The sequence below is a fragment of the Hemicordylus capensis genome, chromosome 1, assembly GCF_027244095.1.
Source record: "Hemicordylus capensis ecotype Gifberg chromosome 1, rHemCap1.1.pri, whole genome shotgun sequence".
NCBI classification, from domain to species: domain Eukaryota; kingdom Metazoa; phylum Chordata; class Lepidosauria; order Squamata; family Cordylidae; genus Hemicordylus; species Hemicordylus capensis.
The window spans coordinates 128450782-128473654 of record NC_069657.1 but is presented as its reverse complement, the minus strand read 5'-3'; the positions used below and the strand labels follow the sequence as shown (position 1 = coordinate 128473654).

Sequence of the window (22873 nt, the reverse complement as noted above, 5' to 3'; positions counted from 1 at the left end):
AGTTAGAAAATCACATTTTATGACCTATTTGGCAACAGCCATGCAGAGGGCCTTTTCCCATGCAGAGGGATCAGCGTATCTTTCACAATATATCAGGCTATGTCTGTTAAGAACATTTCCTCCTCCTCCTCCTCTTCCTGCCATCACTGGGCCTTGTGTTCTTGCTCGCAGCATATAGGGCACATGTTAATTGATATTTTTATTTTAGCTGACACATGCAGAAACAGGACTTCACTAAAATGCTGCCTTGATGTTCCAGGGGGCTGTGCAAGGCGATAATAGCTGGAAATCTAAGGTGTATCAGTCTGGGCTGCCAACTCTGGCAGAAGTTATTCCTGGAGATTCCCCCCTCCAATATTTTTTTCAATGATTTTCACAATATCAAGCCTTTAAAATCTCCAGGAATTCTTTCAATACTCACCTGGAGACTAATGCGGATTCCTGGGAGATCCAGGCCAATACTAGATAGTTGGCAACCCTAATATCAGTTAGGGATGTGCACAAAACCGCGTTCCCTCCAGTTTGATTTGAATCCAAACTGGATTCAAACTGGACCGGACCGGTTCTGTTTTGCCCCCCTCTGGACCGGAGCCTGACTCGGCTCAAATTGAAGAGGAATTTGATTTTGAACCAGCTGTCACATTCCTAATTTCAGTTCAGCACTGCCTCTTCATTCCAATAGATTTCCAGAGGGATAGCCATGTTAGTCTGTTTCAGCATAAACCACAGATGAAATTTAAACTTTGTTGGGGGCTTAAGGAACTGGCCCTGAACCTCCTGAGGACCATGGGTGCTGTTTGGCCAGTTCCAAAATTGTTCAGCTCTTAAGGCAGGCCTATCTTAGAAATGGGTCTAGTGCAGCTGCGACATATGAACATAGGAAGCTGCTTTATTGGTCCATCCCAATATCATCTAGGCTATTGCTCCATCTCAGTAACATCTAGGCAGTGCATCTTCGTGGTTTAGGCAGGAGTCTTTCTCAGCCCTACCTGGAAATGCCAGGGATTGAACTTGGGACATTCTGCATGCAAAGCAGATGATCTACCACTGAGATAAAGTGAAAAAAATCCCTTTTGATAGCTTCATGTGAAAAGTTCAAAAGGAGAAGCTTTTCCCAAAATGAAGATGGAAAGTTTCACCTGTTGAATTTATGCCTCTTAGTCAGCTATTGAAGGAAGCTCTGTTGTGGGGAAGGTAGCAACAGCAGATACTCAGCTGCAGAAGAGTTTCCCTTAGAAATGGTTCAGCAAAGCAATTCAAACAACTCAAGGAAGTGAGTCCATTCAAATATTTCACGGCAATGTGCAAGTAAAAATGGAAGGGCACAATGTACAAAATATCCAGTTCAGAGAGAGAAAAGGAAGCAGCGCTGAAATGAAAATAAAAAGGTAGCAGAGGGGGAAAGCTAAGAAAAAGTAGCAGACTTTTGTGCAACATGCACAAAAAGGCAGGGAGAACCCTCCTGTACAAAATATCACATCTGCTTACTCTGGCTGATATTCTCCACAGGGTTATGAAAATGATATTCTCCACAGGGTTATGAAACTGAAAGTAATTCTGTGGAGATGCAAAAAGATGCAAGCTTAACTGTTCTATAGGTTTTTTTGCCCCTTCCCCTTGAAGCCCCAGCAGGTTCAGAGGGAGGGGTGTTTTTCACTATCCTTGCCTCCCTCCAGATGGCATCTTAAACTCAGGAATCCATCTCTGAGGGCTGCACACCCCTTAGGGAGAGATTCCTGGAGGTAAAACTCCATCTGGAAGAAGGAGAGAGCAGTAAAAATTGTGCCCGCCCCCACTTTCTTCACTGGCTGGGACAGGGAAAGACTATAGAGCAGTTAAATTTGCATCTTTTTGCATCTCCACAGGGCAACATCTTTTTTCCTAACCCTGTGGAGCTTATCAGCCACTAAGTGTGATTGTTAGTTACCTTCTTATTGATATACATTCAAACCTCTGGAAACACTGAATTGTCTTAAAGACAGAGGCGGAGCTACCAGTGTTCCACTGTGTCCTTGGAACACAGGCCCACTCCATCCCTGGGGCTCCCTCCCTCTCCAGCCCCCTTGCTGGTAGCTCCTCCTCCTGCTTGCTACCACTGCTGGTGTCTGTCCTCCTGTCTCACCCAGTGCTGCTGCCGCTGCTGCTGCTTTCTCCTCTTTTCCTTTGGCCTGCCAGCTGCTCTGGCTGCTCACGCATCCTTCTTCTGGCTCCCACCTGGAAGCAGGAAGAAAGTGAGCAGGTGGTCAGAGCAGTTGGTGAGCCGGCTGGCAGCCTGGTCCTGCACCCCCCACCCCCACTGCCCCTCCTTTTCTATCCTCACCTGCCAGCTGCTCTGGCACAGGAGAGGGAGGTGGCAGTGGTGGTGAAGGAGGTGGAGGCAGAGGCAGAGGCCCCTGTTCATTTAGTGAACACAGGTACTCTATTTATTGTAATTCTGAATGGCTGTGCTATTGTCACTTCTGCTTCTGTTTGGCCTATGGCTGCAATAAAAGAACTACTACTCTTGAGCACAGGCCTCTTTCAATCATGTTATGCCTAGAGCAGTGGTTTCCAACCAGGGTTCCTCCAGATGTTGCTGAACTTCAACTTCCATCATTCCTAGCTACAATTTATTATGGCTGGGGGTGATGGGAGTTGTAGTTCAGCAACATCTGGAGAACCCTGGTTGGGAACCACTGGCCTAGAGAATCAGAAGCTTGCCCCCTACAGCAGTAAAGGTGATCTATAGGATTGTAGTGTTAAGTTCGATATGTACACAACTCAATGCAGGTTTTATAATGTCCACTGGAGAGTCATTCTACTTGACTATGTCTATAACATGAAAATACTCATTACTTTCTTTGGACTTTGCAGTCCCAGGGACTCAAAGCATACCCAGAATGTGATCCCAATTCACCAGAAAAATTGGGCTGCAAAATCCCTTAGCTTATGTGTTTGAGGTTTTTGTGCTTTTTTAAAAAAACATTTCCTGTTTTTGATATCCCTTATTTAAAAAATAGCCTTTCTCTAACAATCTGACACTTCTGCTTCTGGCACCCAAATACAATGATTCAACAGCTGGCCTTCTTTTTAAAAAATAGTGAAATGTAAAAATAAACCAAAAATTCATGACAAACTCTTATTTATTTTCAAGGATAAACTTGGGTTGGAGCAAGTTTTGCAATGGTGGTTCAGGTCAAGTCTTGTTTATCCATACAGGTTCATGTCCAAATTAGAGTGCTCATGTATGGTGGGTGGGCTGGGGAGGGATAGCCAGGATTATTATTCAGGCTTTGCTGGACCTATGATTCATTCTCCTTTGAATGAGTTTTCCCCACTCTGAAGGATAAACCAGTCATAACACCACAGCACATCTATGGATTCCATGGTGCAGTCTGATAGCCATGCTTTCTAAGCCTCCAAAATTCTGAATACACCTGTGACTGAGGAAGATCACAGACTGCTCATTGCTCAGGGGAAAGTCAGCAGCCCTTTGAGGTGAGATGTTGAACTGAAGTCTCAACAGATCTCTTCTGTGCTCATACATTGGCACCAGAGAAAGGCTGAGAGGCACTTGGTGTTGTTCTTCTGCTGAACCAGGCGGTGCAGACAGACTCAGAAAGCTTGAGGAACAACTCCTTGTGGAGTTTTTGGTTAATCCATTCCTTGATCCAGGCCAGTTTTTGAATGGGACTTTAGTTCTTAAATGGGACCTTCTTCTGCATGATCCTCACTACACATTAAGGCCATCGAGAGAGGTCCATCTCCGGATGTCGCCAGCTTGTCTGGCGGGGATTCGGGAGAGGGCCTTCTCTGTAGTTGCTCCTGGGCTCTGGAATGTGCTCCCTATAGCCGTTCATGACACAAAATCTTTACCCACCTTTTAAAAAGCCCTTAAGACACATCTTTTTAGCCTGGCTTTTAGTAATCTGTGAATGTTTTAAATTGTTGTTTTAATGGTTGTTTTATTTTGCTTTTATTGTATTTACTTTTGTGAACCACCTAGAGCCTTCAGAGTCTGGTGGTATATAAATTAAATGAATGAATAAATACAGAGTTACTTGTGTTCCAGTCCTGGAGAAGAGGTGGGGCTAACAAAAACAGCCAGCAGCAAGAGCATTGAAAAGCAGTCTGCACTTCTCTCTCTGTACATGAGGGGGGAATTCCTCACATGCTTAGCAGGGATCTGCAAACCTGGCTGAAAGAATCGTATGTGGCCCGACAAGCTGCATGGACGAGAGAGTCAGCATGATGCTGCATGTTTAGTGCTGGATTCGGACTGGGGAGACCCATGTCCACATCCCCATTCAGCCATGAAACTCACTGGGTGACATTGGGCCAGTCACTTATGTCTCAGCCTAACCTACCTCACAGAGTTGTTGTGAGGATAAAGATAACTATGTCCGCTGCTCTGGGCTCTAGGAGAAAGAGCAGGATATAAATGTAAGTAAGTAAGTAAATGGGAGGCCACCTTGGAACTATATGCTTTGAACATTTAAAGAGCAAAGCCTGGTATAAGTATGATCAATACACAAAAGGAGCCAAGCTGGAATCTGGAAATCTTAAAAGATCATGAAGCCAAACCCAAGATGCTAGACCAGAAATATAATTTTATTATGAATAATCTCAGCAGCAGCATGACTCAAAACTGAGAAATAAATGTCTCCATTATGCAGCAAGACAGACAGACCCACCCACACAGCAGTAGCAATAGCAGTGAGATCCATTCCTTGTGGCTTTAATACACACAAACATCATGAACAAAACCAAAGGCAGACAGAAAAGGAAGCTTTGTCTCTCTCTTTCTCTTCTGAGTCTCATTCTAGGACATGAAGAATTTGAACTGGTGGCTTGATTCTTTCTCAGTCTCCAGGACTTTTTGATACTGTTACTTTAATACTGCTGAACTAGGCAGAAGGCTGTGAGATGCATCAGAGCAAATATCGGATCCAATGTGATGTGGGATATTATTATTTTTTAAAAGATTGGATTGGATCAGATCCAGTGTGGCACCAGGGCCAATCGAAGCCAAACTGATGCAAAATTCAATCACAAGAGAGCATCACATTTTTGAAAATAGTCTAAAACTTTGTGTATCTTTTCCCAGTTGTCTAGGAATGGGGTGATCTTCCATACATAGAAGACACTGCAGGGATACAGAGAGGAGTTATCCAATATTATTATTATTATTATTATTTCGATTTCTATACCGCCCTTCCAAAAATAGCTCAGGGCGGTTTACAAAGAGAAACAACAAATAAATAAGATGGCTCCCTGTCCCCAAAGGGCTCACATTCTAAAACGAAACATAAGATTGACACCAGCAACAGTCACTGGAAGTACTGTGCTGGGGGTGGATATGGCCAGTTACTCTCACCCTGCTAAATAAAGAGAATCACCACGGTCCAATAGACATCTGTAGCTGGCCAATGGGGGAATGGCTTTTAAGTTTTGTAGCTCCTGACAGCATGCTTCAATTGATTGATCTGATTTGTCTGTCTCCTCTGCCTCCAAGCATCCAAGTAAAGCAAAAAGGTTAAAGAGGAGAGTATCTCCCTCTCAGAAACCATTTTGGATCACAACCTGGGGGGCAAAGTCCTCTCACAAAGAGTGGTTTTACTATGCTTCCAAGCAAACCAAAAGGGTTATAAGGGGAGATGCACTTTAGCTACCTTCTCAGAAACCCCTTGACCGATCTGCCTGAAACTGGGGTAGCATCCAGTCCTAATAAGGTTATACCATTTCTGCAAATTTCATCCTATTACAATGTAAAGCAAGCAATTAATACACATGTTTGTGATTTCCAATTATTTCATATAGATGATATGATTTGGTGCTCTGTATCAGATCAATTCAATATTTATCATTTGTATCAGTGAACTGATACAATTGCATCTTAATCAGATTGGAAGAGGACACAACCCAGTTCTCTACTTTGTGCACAGCCGTACTGAACAAACCCTGAACCCTTAACTCTGGCTGCTTTCCGACGTTACACTAGCCTTCTAGCAAATATCAATACATTGTACTGTGATGTTCTTGTAATTCACCCTTTCCATAATAGTTGTTTTTCAGATGTTCTTTCACTGTAGTAATAATAATAATATCATAGTGGTTTTCCTGGAAGGGTGCTCCCTTCCACCCACACAAGAATTCCTGGTAGCTGAGCCAGAAAGCACAGAGCATCTGCCTAAGAAGCTCAGAGAAGCCACTAGAAGGCAGTCCATTTTTTGGCAGGCTTATCCATTTCACTATGGTCAGATACTTCGCCCAGGGAAGGGGCGAAGATTGTCTGTGGGGAGGGTAAGTGTAACCCGCTCTGCCCACAGACTGACCCGGAGCCCTTCTCATGGATCATGAGAAGAGGCTCAGAGTGTAGATGAGTGTCTAACCATAGTTAAATGTCTTAGATGTCATAGAAGGTGTCTAGCACCTTTCTTATGAGGCTAGGCTACAACACCTGGGGCTATTAAGTTTTTTTAAAAGGTGACTGCGGGGAGACATGATAGAGGTCTATAAAATGATGCATGGTGTGGAGAAAGTGGATAGAGAGAAATTCTTCTCCCTCTCACATAACACTGGAACCAGGGGTCATCCCATGAAATTCATTGCCGGGAAATTTAGGACCAGCAAACGGAAGTATTTTTTCACACAACACATAATCAACTTGTGGAATTTTCTGCCACAAGATGTGGTGACAGCCAACAATCTGGATGGCTGTAAGAGGGGTTTGAATAACTTCATGGAGGAGAAGTCTATCAACAGCTACTAGTTGGAGGGCTATAGGCCACCTCTAGTCTCAAAGGCAGGATGCCTCTGAATACCAGTTGTAGGGGAGTAACAGCAGGAGACAGGGCATGCCCTCAGCTCCTGCCTGTGGGCTGTTCCCAGTGGCATCTGGTGGGCCACCGTGCAAAACAGGATGCTGGACTAGATGGGCCTTGGGCCTGATCCAGCAGGGCTGTTCTTATGTTCTTAATAATCATCACAAGCCCAAAGAAAGGGGGCAGATTCAGATGATATGATGATGGTTCACGTCCTGACTGGGCCAATTCAATATGGCAGGGAGGGGCATGGATTCTCCTGTCTCTTCTCCAGCTTGACAAACCATTATCTAATTGACAAACCACCCCTTTATTCTTGGTTCAAATGCCACTTTTAGTAGTAGTATTTTTAACTGTGTAGTACTATTTGAACTGTGCATATGAGGGATGTTGGATGAATTGCCCCCTCTGTGATTAGCACTTTGGAGCACTCTGGAGAAGATGGCATGTAAGACAGTTTTGTCTGATCTGATCCACAGCCAAATACATTCTAAGGTGTTGAGAACTGAGAGCCAAGGAATGTCAGAATGTTTGCACTTCTACAAGAGGTTCCACCAAGTTAGTGCTGTCCACAAAATAGGACAACTATGACATCTGAGCTTTGAAAATCTGAGAAATACCACAATAAGTCTGAGACTTTTGAAGTCAATGGAAAAATAATAATCAGTGACTTGAGCACTCAGGTAGCCACCATTATTAATATCCTAACACTGCTGGCATCGTGTTCCAGGGCATAAAGCTCTAGGTTACAAAATGGGGAAACTAATAAGAAAAATGCATGTTGTTGATAGATCAGCAGGTCTCTTCCCCTTACCTGTATCATATTTCCTTCACCAGGGTCATAGGAGGTTTTAGCATTTTCTCCTGTGGGATACCATTTTTTTTAAAGAAGGGCATGCATCAATTCTCCACACACTTACTTGGCAACAAATAACATGGAGTTCTGTGGGACTAATTCCTAAAAAGGTACCAGAGAATTGCAGAAGGAGTCTATTAGTCAAAAGCTTGTTTCACCCCAAAGGAATGCCTCCTAGACTGAGGGACTAGGATTGGTGAGAAGCTTGTTCCAGCCAGATAGTGGTAGCACTCTGGAGCTTGTTTTGACTGAGTCATCTTATTGAAACTGCAAGAGCTCATCAGAGTCTTTGCATGGGTCGGGATCCTGAGGTTTGTACCTGTCTGAATTCACTTGGTTGGAAGGAATCTTGCAATAACAGGGAATGTATAAAGGAATGTTTGGCCTTTATGTGAAGACACGCAGGGCATATTGCAAAATGGCAATACGGCTGCAATACGAAGCACATTTAGGAGGGAGTCAGTCTTATAGAACTCAGTGGAGCCTACTTCTTCATATTTAGGGTTGCTCTGTGCATTTCCCAAGCAGCTTTAGTTGCTAAAAAAAATAGATGGCTAGGGAACACCTAACTGTTTCTTCTCTTTTTCTTTAATACAGAAAATAGAATGCATAGTCCTTTTATTTATTGTCAGTGTGACACTACTCAAGCTCAAGTCATATCCCTTGAGGTTAGTAGAAAGGACACTCAAGGGATTCTGGACTAAACTCTCCCCCACTTCTTCTCTTTGGTCTAGCATGTCCCGAAATATGACTCCCCCTGCCCTCTGTAAATAGATTTGCAGATACTATGGCAATGGGCAGCAACACAAACCCTAAAAGAAACCATATTGAAGATATTGGCTCAAGTAGAACAGTGGCAAGTAGCCACTGCAGGAAGCCAATTTCATGATTGCAGGAATAGGCATTGGCCTTGGTGCAGAAAGGGCTGTCTACATTTTTAGATTAGCTGATAATATTCAGTGCATCGATTAATGACTGAAGCTCGTCACGCACATTCTCCAGAGATTGCCGGATCATCTGTGGGTTGTCCAGAAGCTCGATGCTGTATGTGTATGGATCATACTTCACAGAAAAGGGACGCTTGATACGTGCTGCATAGGCCCTGCAAGAGAAAGTACAAACATCAAGGGCAGCCAGCACAGACTGGCCAGAACGATTGCTTAGGTATGGAGGAACCAAGGGAAGACATGATGGAAACATTTCCAACAATGTCTAGACTGGATACATGTCCGTCTGAGAATCTGATAAGCTGACTTTGGACCACTTCTGTACCTACCTTCATTTTGCAGGGTTTGGGTTTTTTTTGTTTTTTTTTTAAGGATGAAGTTAATGTCCCCTCCCTGTCATATTTGTATTAAAAACCAAATAAATAGGATTCCATGTTTCTCTCAGTATTATTATGCAAGTTTCCCACTTAGGAACATAGGAACACAGGCAGCTGCCATATACTGAGTCAGACCATTGGTCTATCTGGCTCAGTATTGTCTTCACAGACTGGTAGCGGCTTCTCCAAGGTTGCAGGCAGGAATCTCTCTCAGCCCTGTCTTGGAGATGCAGGGAGGGAACTTGAACCTTCTCCACCCCCTGAGGGGAATATCTTACAGTGTTCCCTGGGGAACATTCCTTCCGGCCTTGCAATACTGACTCTGACTCCCTTTGGAGGAGAGACCACTGGAAAAAACTGGTGTCTCTGTATTATTTGCTTTATTTAAAAAAACATACTGGTTGGGCATTAGATGGAGCCTATTTCTATTGGTATGTTTTATTGCGCCTTTGACTATATTACAGTTTTCCTAAATTAAATCTAAATAAGCCCTACTGAACAGTTGACCTACACAAATGACAATTCACTGAAATATCACCATTCACTGAAACTCATAAAAAATTCTATGAGAACATTTGTGCTCACTACAGGCTTATGTCTAAAGAAGAATACCCCGCCCGGCCACTCGCCCCCAGGGGAATTGGTGCCCCTGGAATGTGTTATTGCAGACAAAAGTGGCTGGCTAGTGTATGGAAGAAGGAAATAAATCACTGCCTAGGATGAGCTACTGTGCTACAAATTCAGGTCCATTTGATATGACTGATGGGCCCCAAGAAGTCAGCTGTATGGTCTGCTAAGTAAGCAAGTGCTGTCTGTAGATCATACACAAGTTGGAAAGCTGGGCTGGAAAGCTGCCCAATGCACCAGAATATCAGTGCTATGCTAGTCCTATCTATCTATCTATCTATCTATCTATCTATCTATCTATCTATCTATCTATCTGGTGCATTTTTATACCGCCCTAACCCAAGGTCTCAGGGCGGTTCACAACAAATATATAGCATAAAGTAAAGTTGTGCCGTTGAATCAGTTTTGACTCCTGGCAATCACAGAGCCTTGTGCTTGTCTTCTTTGGTTTACCATTGCCATCTCCTGCGCAGTATGAGATGATGCCTTTTAGCATCTTCCTATATTGCTGCTGCTCGATATAGATGTTTATCACAGTCTGGGAAACATACCAGCAGGGATTCGAACCAGCAACCTCTGACTTGCTAATCAAGTCATTTCCCCGCTGCATGACAGCAAGTTAATGTAATGGGAATAGGAACTGGACTAGTGGAGAAGTAGGCATAAATAAGTCCTAGTATAAGAAAGCATACAGACCTTATGAATGATTGATCCTGAAGCCACACTAACCTATCCCTTTCCCCCTGTTGCTCTTAAGTGGTGCCGCGGGGAAATGCTTGACTAGCAAGCAGAAGGTTGCCGGTTCGAATCCATACTGGTACTATATCGGGCAGAAGCGATATAGGAAGATGCTGAAAGGAATCTTCTCATACTGTGCAGGAGGAGGCAGTGGCAATCCTCTCCTGTATTCTACCAAAGAAAACCACAGGGCTCTGTGGGCGCCAGGAGTCGAAATCGACTCAACGACAAACTTTACCTTTTACTGATGAAGTACCCCCTCTAGCTCACAAAAGCCCATGGTTCAGCAAATAGATCAATTTCCCTCAAAAGAATTGCTACTGCTAACACTTTCTTATTGCTTGTGTTGCAGTGCCCTCTAGTGGTATTTTAATGACACTCAGCTGCAAAACACATGGAGAAAAACACCTGTCTTTCCCTTCAGGCACTTGTGAGTGCCTTTGATTGCTGGTTCTTATAGCTTATAAGTTTAAAATGATTTTATCTTTGGATGCTAGTCATAACTATTCTCTTGAAAGCCAAGTTCTGCAAGTGCAAAAATTGTGCAGTTGTGCAACAGTGCGGCCATTATATTTACTATATATACACTCCATTTTCACAATGGTTGTGCTTCCACAACAGTGCTCTTGCACAACTGTGCAAACTGTATGTTCCACCACAAGTATGACATTGCTCAGCATGTCAGCCAGCATGTGAGAAAGGGGTCCTTTTTGCCTTTTGTGTCTCAACTTAAACTTGGCTTCAGCACCAACTGCCAGTCCAGAGGAACTTGTTCATCTTGCTCTCCCTCACTCACTCTGTGGCCCAGTTCATACATAATGGGAAGCTGGGGGTCTCTTCACCTCTGGTTCCCAAACCTGAACATACGAACCGAGGATTTACAGTTACCCCAAAATAAATGAAAGGACCCACAGTTTCCCTCCCCAAACTGTGCTTTGTCACCTTCGGTTCTCTCTAAATTTCATCTGCTTGGCCTCCAGTTTGCCTATGCCCACATTACGTATGAAAGCTGGCATGCAGTTTCACCCCTCCAAAACTGGAGAAAAGAGAAGAAGCTCCTCCCTTGTTCTGGCTCTTATTGGCTGTGCAGGTTGTCCTTCAGGAAAGAAGGAAGCCGGCACAGCCAGCTCCCCCACCTCTCTGCAGTCTCTCTGACAGAACAAATAAACGTGTATGGACGAGCGGGGAGGGGCATGGATCCGCGGGTCCAAAGGAGCCGTGGTTCCACATTACGTATGACCTGGGCCTGTATATGCATACATCAGAGGCGTAACAAGGTTGGAGTGGGCCCAGAGACAAGATTTTAAAATGCCCCCCCTCATTGAATCTCAGCTCATGAAGTCAAGAAATCTTAACAGTGGTAACAAAAAACATGGAGATATATATAACACTTATGTGCCACAATAGAACATCATCCTAACTTATTTTTTTAAAGGTTGTGTAAATTCTGGACGATGCAAGTCATGTAATGGTACTAGAGGAAGACATGCTGTTCTGGTAGCTCCAAGTCTTAACACTCACATCAATTTCAGAGGATGAATACAACTGAAGGAAGCCTGGGCGGGTTTGTGGCTGGGGGAGTCAGTCATGTGACTTGCCTCTGAGGGCCCCCCCAAGGCAGTGGGCCCCCAGACAACTGTCTCCCCTTGCCCTATTATAGTTACGCCCCTGGCATACATGCCTGAGGGGTGAGGGCCAAACAGAGATACTAGGCAAAGAAGCTAGATATGGGGCAGGCTGCAGGTGCTGCTGGAAGGACTTAGTAAGTCCCCATGCCATCTTTGCTTAAAGCAGCAGTTCCCTGCCCCCGCTGCCATCAGCAAAGACAATGCCTCAGATGGGCATGTTTACTCCTAGCTCCCTGCACAAACAGAGAGAGAGAGAGAGAGAGAGAGAGAGAGAGAGCACTCATCACCCAGTGCCTTCTCCTGAGGTGCTTTGGTTCTCCTCCATAACTCTCCCCATCCACACACACACACACACACACACACTCTTGAGAAGAAAGCGGGGGCAGGTGATAGAACTCCACTGGACTGAGAGACAGAGTCTCCCAGCTTTTCTCCAACAATTTTCATGCAGCACTTCAATGCCTCTGAGCAGCAACCAGTTAAGTGGAGGCCTGAAGGAGAGCCGTCATGCTTAGTCACTTTGTGCCATTGCACAACTGGATTAATTACAAATCCATCGCCGAATACAGATGTGACTGCCACACACGTATCTCTGTTGCTGTGATGGATACAGCCAATGGTCTCTTACCTGAGTTTAGCTTTGGCATCACTGAAGCTCTCTGATACAAAATAAACGGGTTGGTAGGTCTGATCTTGATAGGGTTGCACAGCAGTAGCGTCAGGGTCAAAGTCCCGCAGCTCTGGTTCTTCTGACAAAGAGTGCTAAACAAAGCAAAGAAAATGGCTGAAGGTCAGGACAGAAAATCCCCAATATGATCACTGTGACAAGAGCAGTGATCAATGGGAACAGGACTGCTGCACAAGCTAAGAGGCCGTTGCCATGCTTTAACTGAGCTAGGAGGATTGCTGGGTGGGTCAGGCCAGGACTTGCTAACTGAGCAAAGATGCACCTTTTAAAAGTGGTGATTCTCTTTATTGAGCAGGGGGAGAGCAACTGGCCCTATCCAGCCCCAGAACAGCATCCCTCCAGTGGCTATTGCTGGTATCTGTCTTTTTAGATTGTGAGCCCTTTGGGGACAGGGATCCATCTTTATTGATTTTTTATTTCTCTTTGTAAACTGCTTTGGGAACTTTGGATGAAAAGCGTTATATAAATTTCCTTTGTTCTTATTGTTGACTTACCATGAGTTCCCCATAGGAGGAGAGGAGCCCAGCACCATATGCTTTGATGATTCCATTCTGTTTGCAGAGGCCAAACTCCACGGTGAACCAATAGAGCTAGAAAAGAAAATGATGTCCCCAAGGAAGTCAACTCATTATTCAAACCACTTCAAATGTTGTTACCCAAACTCATGTACGTTAGAGACAAACATTTCCATCTCATTTTTGGCATGGAACTCAGCAGCTTTCCACAAGATCTTTCTTTAAAACAAAAAGTCACTCTTTTTTTCTAAAATCGTCAGGAAACTGGTGAATATTTTTTAGAAATAGCTGTCATCGGTGTTTTTTTCTTTTTCCTAATCTGAACATGTCAAGTTTAGTCTATCATAGGAACATAGGGAGCTGCCACATACTGAGTCAGACCATTGGCCTATCTTGCTCATTATTGTTTACCCAGACTGGCAGTGGCTTCTCCAAGGTTTCAGGCAGGAATCTCTCTCAGCCCTATCTTGGAGAAGCCAGGGAGGGAACTTGGAACCTTCTGCTCTTCCCAGAGTGGCTCCATCCCCTGAGGGGAATATCTTACAGTGCTCACACGTCATCTCCCATTCATATGCAACCAGGGCAGGCCCTGCTTAGCTAAGGGTTCAAGTCATGCTTGCTACCACCAGACCAGCTCTCTTCTCATGTCAGTCACTGCCAGTCACTGGGTTTTTTGTTTTACCATTTTCTGATAGACTAAAGAACCATCCATTTTCTGGTATTTCCCAATAGTTGTAGTGAAAACCATCTTCTGGTTTCCTTTGACAGCCCACATAACATAGCACACCCCATCTTTGTTGTGAAAGGGAGGGCAGGCGAAGGGCAGGGATTGAATGTGGCACAACCAGGAATGGAGCGGGGCAAGAGGAGTTTTGGCATTGGTGAGAGGATGGAGAGGAAAGGAAGGTGCTTTAGACAGCTCCATGCTCTGGCCCTTTCCAGTCCTGCCACCAGCCTGGAATATGCTGGAGCTGCGTTCAGTGGAAACCCTGAGTCGACTGTGCTGTTGCTGCTGTTGCTATCAAAACAACGCTCTTCCCTTGTCTGATCCTGAAAGAGGCAGCTGGCATAGTATGCCTGACTAAAACCTGGCAGGATGATCCCAGAAGCCTGGTTCTGGCCCAGCTGTTCCCAGCTAGGTGTTTGGCAAAGCAAACACCAGACATGTGCAGAACAGGCAAGCTGCAGGGACCACTCTCTCTTTCACCTGGAGTTTAATACAAATAATTGTATTCAAGACAAATATATTTAGATTTTTAAATGGAAGCAAATATCCCCTCACCCCCACCCCCAGAAATTTGTAATAAATTCATGTACACGATTAGGTCCTTACTGTTGCAAGTTTTTCAATCTCCTCATCAGTTGCTCCCAAAGATGCAAGTCCAATGTCCTAGAGCAAAAGGAAGAGTATTGTATACAATAACACAGCTATCCAAGCTCATGGACATGTACTGTATAACACAGACTTGGAAGTCTGACATAATCTTCCTAATGGTGATGTGTTTTGCACATGCATTTCACATCTTACTAGAGCTGGTGGTTCACAGAGTGACAATAGGTAGCATTAGACCAGTACAGATCTACAAGGATAGTCATGGAGCCTGTTCTCATGACCGTATGGAGGTGGGCTTAAGGGGAGGCACATCCCTACCCTGTGCCTCCCAGATAAAGGGAGCCAACCCCCACATGATCAGGCTATTTATTTAGCCAACCCCCCACACAATCAGGCTGCTGGCACTCCAGGAGGAAAGAAAAACCTGAGCTGGGTCCGCCAGTAGCCCACAATGCATTGCATGAGCCCCAGAGAGGCAGCCCTTAAAAAAGCAACAGCTCTCCTCTCTCTGGCCCCACTTTCCACTTGACTCTATGGCTAACATGGCTGCCAGCAGCCCAGGAACAGCTTGAAATGCACCATCTGCACAGATGACCAAAACGAAAGGCAGGATGGGTTCCATTTTCATCCTATCTCACTTTTAACCTGGGTAGCAGATCTGGGCTAATGAGGTATGGAACTGCCCTGTTGGGAAGACTCCTGCTGACCCAGGTGACCACAGGTTTCAGGGTTAACCTTCTCCTATCCAGGAATCTGTAGTTTTGAGAACAGCCTCATTGTTTCTATACTGTATAGTTCCTCCTAACAAGGATGAAACTGAGAAAAGATGCAGATTGGTACTCAGAATACCTGGTTTGTTTTGAGGTTTTTTTGCAGGAGTACAGATTGTGCTCGCAGGGCCTATGCACATGTGTATGTGCACATACTCATTGGCTCTGGACAGGCCTTCAGCTGAAGGTATGACAGCTGGGGGTGGGGCTTGCTGCTGTGTGGAACATAATTCAAATTTTGAAGCTATGCTCAAGACAGGGTGGGCGGGTGTTAATGCAGGGTTTCACCTACCTTCCCCTCAGACAATCGTTAAATTTCATTTCGGTGTGCCGATCCATGCTGCACAGAACAGCACGGATCTCTAGAGACCAGGACTCATTGTCCTGGCCTCCAGGAATCCCACAGTGCACTGTGTGACAAGTGTGGTGCATTGGGGGATTCCCCCGGCAGTCAGGCGATCTAGGCAGCCAACTCTGTGTCTGCTTGAGCTGCATGCAGCCCAAGCACACACATGACCCTGTACCTAGGCTTAAGGGTGCGCTTGCACCCTTTAACCCAGGTAAAAGCCTGGGGACATAACCTGGGCTTGTGGGGGAGGCAGCGCCAGGATCCAAACATGTACACGAGCAGCCCTACCCAGGTAGGGCTTCCCTAACCTCGGTAGGGCTGCTCGTGTGCATAGCCTTTTTCATTACAGTAACTCATTCAAAGATTATCAATCATATCTGAACATGCACACTGTCCCCAATGATTTCTAGGACTATAGCAGAGTACCCAAATAACTTGATTTAGTGGGTTACAAATACCCCAGTAAGAATATATGTTAAGCACTATGCAAACATCATTCAGATTCCAATTAAAAGGCTGTCATGCTATATTCACATTTTCCATAATTGAAGAAAGGCAGGATATAAATGAAATAAATAAATAAATAAAATATCAATTTTTCATTAAAAATTATTTGCAGGGGGAGGGCGAATAGCCTTTCTACAAGGTAAAATAGCAGCACTTCACTTTGGGAATATTTTCATGAGCAAAATGTCTAAGATGCTTACTGACAGAGGATGCAGTGGCAGTTTCTGTGAGTGGGGCATGCTGAGGATGCCACTGTCCAAGATCATGGACAGTGCCATACTAACAGCTTTTTCACATATTAGATTCAGTTTAGAATTGGCCAACGTAAGTGCAGAGTGTTGGGAGTGTTCCCATCTTTCCAGCCCTCTCTGGTAGCTTTCTTCACCATGCCCCACTCATGTTTCCTCATGTTTGTAGGCCTGCATAATCTATTCCCTAAACTGTGCCACTGGGAAAGGTCAGGATGCTATATTATCTACGCACATAACTGGTGTCTTTTTGTAGCTCTTCCCTAGAGGAATTGTGCCTACCCCCCACCGGCAGTAGGTGGTGGGGCGAATCACAAAAATAGTTCAAGTGGTTTTCTAGTCAAGTGCTTTCAGTACAAGGAGATTTACATCTTGCTCACCTGGGAGAATTGTGCAAATGTCTTGTCTGCCAGCATTGGTACATGGCCCAGAAGCTCATGGCAGCAATCCCTTGGGTTGGAAAGAAGGAGAAGCAATCAGCTGTCGGGTTTGAAGCAGAAGGCCGGATGCTAACTGTCTCGAATTCAATGATGTGTTCTAATGATACAAAACAGCGACTCCACTAGATAGTACTCACGGCTCTGGGGAGTGCATAGGAGAGGATGCGTGGCGGATGTACTGCGTGCACTGAAATACCCTGAAAGCCAAACTGGCGAGGAAGTCACGAGCAGAGAGCAGACCAGCTACAGGTCGGAGCTGGAACCCAGTTCTCTCTGAAATAATCCAAAGCACATTTTGTAAGAGGCCGCATCATTTGAGTCATCATTCACAAAGCTGCATTTGTTGCCCCATTAAGTAGAAACAAAGAAACATAATTTCTACTCATAAACAGGGGCAGGGAGTGACAGTTAATGCTAAGAAGAAAAAATAGCTTTTTAAAGTGCTATGGAAATATATCAGTTCAGTTCACGTTCTTTATTGCTTAAAAGCAAATAAAACTTTATTGCTTAAATCCAAAGTCATCACATATAAAATGACAAGTACATTTACAAAATTTAAAACAAAAGATTAACAATATAAAATGAAGATTGGAAATATATCTGGTTTGAAATGAGAAGTCACATTATAAAATGAATTAAGCTGAGAATCATCATACAAAAAAGCTAAACATTTGGTAAAATTTTCCAGTGGAGAAGTCTGATTCTGGAATCTCCAAATCCATTTCTACAATTAACACATCTCAGCATAATCTTCTTTTTGCAGTAACTGGAAAATGCAATTATTTTACAGTCATTCAAACAGGATCAAACACCAAGGTGGACAATGTCAGCATCAGTAGGCTCTGCCTCTTTTCCCTTAGAAGAGGTTTTTTGTGCCTTTGCTATTTTTTTAAAAAAATGACAACTCTTAGTATTTCTGGATCTTTGTTAAAAAGAAAATGATCTATCTTCCAACAGATTGACCAAGTGACTCATTTCCCTCCCAGATCTACAAAATGTCCCACCCCACCAATATAATCTGTCAAAATAGTGAGGAAGATCCTCTGTTTCTTTCAAGCCACAGTGGCAGCAACATAGGTGATAATGTGTCTTAGTTAACCTATCTTCAAGAATAGAAGAGGGCATTAATTGGAACCTTGCAAGAGTAAGCTCCTTTCTCAAGAAAAATTTATCTATTTTAAAAGAATAATCCTCTGGGCCAGGATAGGATTTTAATAGGATTAAAAAAAAAAAAAACACCAGAGAAAACTGGTATAAAATGTACCAACATTGGTATATTACACCAGCAATGATTCAAAGATGGACAAGGAATACCCTGGGGACTGCTGGAAGTGTATGGAGCAGAGGGGTACTTTTTATCACATGTGGTGGACATGTTAAAAAGCCCCCAAATTTTAGAAAATAATACATTTGCAGCAAATCTTGCATATAAATTTTCCTTTTCTTCTAGAAATTTTCATGTTAAACTTTACTAAACCGTATATTCTTGCAGAGTTCACTGAACTTTCATTATATATTATCTTGGGGGGCACAAATTCTTTATGCTTCCTGTTGGAAAACAAATCTGATTCCAACTTTGGATGATTGGCAACTCAAACTCTGGGAATATGCATCAATAGCAAAAATTACTGTATATATTAAGAATATATGTGATGACTTTTCCCCTCAGAAATGGGAGCCATTTATTCAATATAATATATCACAGAGTTTGGTACCTCATCCGAGATTTGGTTTTTCCTTGTAAAGAAACTCAGCGCAGATTGCTCTGTGTGGATAGCAGGAGCACTAATTTTGTTATTGTGAATTCTGTCAATTTTTTTTTTTAGCTCTGCAGCCATTTATCTTTTAGTGTGGGAGAGAAGGGGTGGGAGATGTTGGTAGAAAGAAATCAGCTGGATGTATACAGATTGTAATGAGAATCATTGTAATTGCTTTGTTTGACTTTTTAAAAAACTTTTTCTTTCTTTCTTTTCTTTTTTTGTCTTTTGGTTTTTATCTCTGATAAAAGAACAATTTTTAAAAAGTATTTTAAAAGATTATACCAAGGGGATATCTTTATTGATCTGAGAGATGATACATCAGTCTGAAGCAACATGTCATTGGTACACAATTTAAATTCCTTCTTTGCCTGAGTACAGGTGCTCTGAGAGAAATATAATTCTGAGAAACCAATTCTCTGAAGTAAACTTATCATATTATGATACCAAAAGTTATTTCTCTGCCAACTCTTTGTTTGTGTTTCCAGGTAACATTGGTTTGCTATGCATGACTTTGGCATTTCTTTACATTTTAACCAATAACTGAATGCCTGCTGGCAAATCTTAGTAGAACAAATAGGATCCTGTTTCTTGGCATAAATACTAGGCTGAAGTGCATCTAGGAGTCCTTAGTATGGTTCTTAGAATTCTATTATGAATACAGTCCAGTTCATTGGAAGTCTGAAAACCCCAAATCTCAGAACCAAAGAATAACTGGGGCTGAATCTTTGCTTTCAATAGGTGCAATATTGGAGGTGCCTATCTTCCCTCTAATGTGGTCGCTAAGAGTCGACGCCGACTTGATGGCACTTAATCAATCAAATCTTCCCACAGAAGTATTCCAAAATTTGAGGATCACTTTCACTATTTGATCTGCCTTTAATTTAACACTTTTATATGAGATAACCATGATGAAGTAGAGGCAGATAATATGCCCAAGTAACAATATGATGAGTTCTGTTCAATTTCATTTTGTCCAATATGCCATCTATGTTTTTTGACACCATCTCCAAAAACCACCACTTGGGTCTTTCCCAAATTAATTGCTAGTTTACTGCTTTAGCAATATATCTCCAATTTGACCAGTAGTCTGCTAAGTCCTGTTTGGGTATAAGAAAGAAGGACCTTGTCTTCAGTGTATAATAGGAGGGGTACACTTCTACCACTGGCTGTTGGAAAAAGTAATTTTTTGTCCTTCATTATTGGTCAATGTCATTAATTAAAAAAAAAAATTGAAGAGAAAGGGAGCCAGGACACAGCCTTGCTTCACACCTCTGCTAGTTGAGATCGGAGTGGCAAGGGAGCCTGAAGAAGACAGCCTCACTTTCATAGAAGTATTAGAATAAAGTGTTCTAAAAAGCAAGAGATGTTTGTCAATATTAGTGTTACAGCAGATAGCTTAGACCACAGTAGTTCTTGATTGATGGGGTCAAAAGTTGCTTTCAATACAACAAAAATGGCAAATAACTTGCGCTTCCTAGGCTGTGTAAGTTTATTTATAATATGGTGTAAAACAAAAATACCCATGGTGGAATATCCACTCCTAAATATTGCCTGCTCTTCTCTAAACACATTGTTTTTATTGCCCAGAGATGAGGCCTAACTGTATCAGCAATGCCCAAAATAAAATTTTCCACAGCATAAATGGATATCTTACTATCACTCTGTTTTTAATACAAGTTCTCCTGATACCAATGTGCATGATCCCTCCCTTGAGTTAGATCATTTGGACAATTGGCCACTAGTTCCAGAAGCTGAAAATGCTGATATTTTATCATCACTAACAAAGGGAAAGGTGCCATGAGAAGATGATATTTGTGGGGAGGTTTTCAAGGGGAATTTGAATTGGTGAATCCAACTATTATGGGATCCATTATATTTGACCACATAAACTGCACTGGAAATACACCATCAGGATGAAATATATTGATTACTGTATAAATTATTTTTATATATGCTCTAATTGGAATTGTAGACTTTATAGAACTGTAACACTTTACTGATAGTACTTTTGTTTGTATAGGACTGCTTGATAACACACTGTTTTAAATATACTAGTGCTTCTAAATACATTCTGATGCATTTTGTTTGACAATAAAGTCCTTTTAAAACAAATTGATGTGCTTAAGTGAATTGCGCATCTCCTGTGAATCCCTTTCAAGTTTGTACTGGAGGATGCTCTAAATATTCTTTTGGGCAATATAAGCCAACAGTGTCTGCACAAGCGATCCTGATGGTGTTTTTCCATTACTAAGCATCTCATATATTTTGCAATAGATAAAAGACTAACTTCTAGGGAAGTGCAGAACCACCTGCAAGGATTCTCCACTAAGGTGACTCTTGGGTAGCATGATCCATTCAACCCAGCCAGCCACCATCTTTAATATGGGAGTATTGTTGCCAGAGAGCCCCACTCCTGCCATTATGAGTGCTTGAAAGCCCACCTTTTAGGAAGCGGGAGACATCCTCCAGTTGAGGGATGTTATTTTCACTGTAACCGCTGTATCTTTCCAGGAGATGGAAGGCATCCAGATGTTCTTTGCAGGCATGAGTGGGATAGAGACCCTTCAGGGTACTGTACACTTCCCTCCTTCAAAATGAAAGATGAAAGGCATGAGGACTATCTAAATTTATGACCAAACCGCAACTGTATCTTCTTCATCACTCACAATCTTCTGCCATTTGGCTCTTACTGGTATTGAAAGGAGAGAGCCAATACTAGGGGTGTGTGTTTCATTTAAGATACAAAATGTTTTGTGCCCAAAACAGGCCATTTTGGCTGTTTTGTAGCCAAACACCCAATGCTCAAAACAGAACATTTTGTAGCCAAAACAAAACGTCTCTGTTTTGGCTGTTGGAACTCCATTTTGCAATCACGAAAAGTCTTTCTACTTCAGTCTCCATTTTGAGTTTTGACATCTGTTTGAATTTCCGGCACCTCCAGCCTGCAGATTGGCCTGCGAAAGCATGGGCTGATCTGCTGGTAATTGCCTCGTTATTCCTTTTAAGGAAATTTAAGGGTAAAATTTACCCTCATTGGCCAGTGGGGCAGTGTGCATTTACCCTCATTGGCCAGTGTGCACACTGCCCCATGCACATTTCACTGTTGTTGTTTCACACTGTTGTGTGTAGATCAATTGCATTTCTGGGTGGGATCTGGATGTGCATAACCTTTGGAAATCTGCCTGGTTCTTTGCAAAGCTCTGCTGTTGTTGATGATGTGTGATGTGGGTGTTATTTGGGGTTGATTTGGGACAGAAAGGGGGATTTGGGGGCAGAAGAGTGGGTCAGGTAGTAGTGCCCCAATGGGTGCCTGCTGCCACCCAGATTCCAAAGGAATTGGGGAAAGGGCTGATTTTTAAAAGAATTTCTGAAGTTTACATGTCTTTGAGGCAGATTTGGGGCAGAAAGGGGGCCTGAGGGGCAAAACAGTGGGTTGGGTGGCAGTGCCCCAAGGGGTCCTTGCCACAACGCAGATTCCAAAGGAATAGTGCAAAGGGCTGATTTTTTAGGAATTGTTGAAGTTTATGTGTCTTTAAGGTTTTCCCTCATAAGGAATAATGGAGGTTACAGCAGACCCATAACTCCACTTGGGGGGCAATGAGGTGGTCAGGAATGTGTGGTGGTGAAGTGCACATTGGGTGCCAACCACCCCCATGGGTTGCTAACCCATGGGGTGCTGGGTTCTGTTGTTTCTGGGGTTCTGTTAGCAAACCATGGGGGTGATTGGCACCCTATGTGCTCTACACCACCACTCACTCTGGGTCACCCTGGTGCCCCCCAAGTGCAGAAAACCTCCATCATTCCCTATGGGGAAGAACTTTAAAGATGTGTAAACTCCATTAAATCTTTAAAAATCAGCCCTTTGCTCAATTCCTTTGAAATAATTCTGGCAGCTTCCTTGCCCCCACTGGGCACTATCACCCACCATACTCTGGTCTGGGCCACCCCTTTGCCCCCAACATGAAGCTGTACTTTTGCTGAAACCTCCATTATTCCCTATGGGAAAAATCTTAAACTTCGAACATTCACCAAAAATCAACCCTTTGCCCAATTCCTCTGAAATTTGGGTGGTATCTTCCACCCATTGGGCACTACCACCCCCATCCACTAGTTTTGCCCCGGGGCCATTTTTTAAAATCCAAGACATTTCAGATTCAGATTTTGCAATTTCAAACAAAGAACAAAATTGGGGTGTTTTGGATTGGCTGGTTTTGAACAAAGAACAAAATGGGGGTGTTACAGATTTGGGCCAAAAACAAAACAGAGAAAAAAACAAAATGCACAACC

At 43.2% G+C, this 22873-nt stretch overlaps 1 protein-coding gene across 1 annotated transcript in view; it reads right to left on the bottom strand.

The window, feature by feature from the left end:
• Window positions 1-4569: 4569 nt before the first annotated feature.
• TH (tyrosine hydroxylase) overlaps window positions 4570-22873 on the bottom strand; it is a 54702-nt gene continuing 36398 nt past the window's right edge. The window contains exons 7-14 of the mRNA XM_053286957.1: window positions 21028-21173; window positions 16964-17099; window positions 16767-16836; window positions 14513-14569; window positions 13159-13254; window positions 12605-12738; window positions 8653-8761; window positions 4570-5125 (exon numbers count right to left, since the gene is read on the bottom strand). Of these exons, the coding sequence (XP_053142932.1) occupies window positions 5042-5125; window positions 8653-8761; window positions 12605-12738; window positions 13159-13254; window positions 14513-14569; window positions 16767-16836; window positions 16964-17099; window positions 21028-21173 (832 nt within the window). The 3' untranslated portion in view covers window positions 4570-5041. The remainder of the gene's footprint in view (window positions 5126-8652; window positions 8762-12604; window positions 12739-13158; window positions 13255-14512; window positions 14570-16766; window positions 16837-16963; window positions 17100-21027; window positions 21174-22873) is intronic.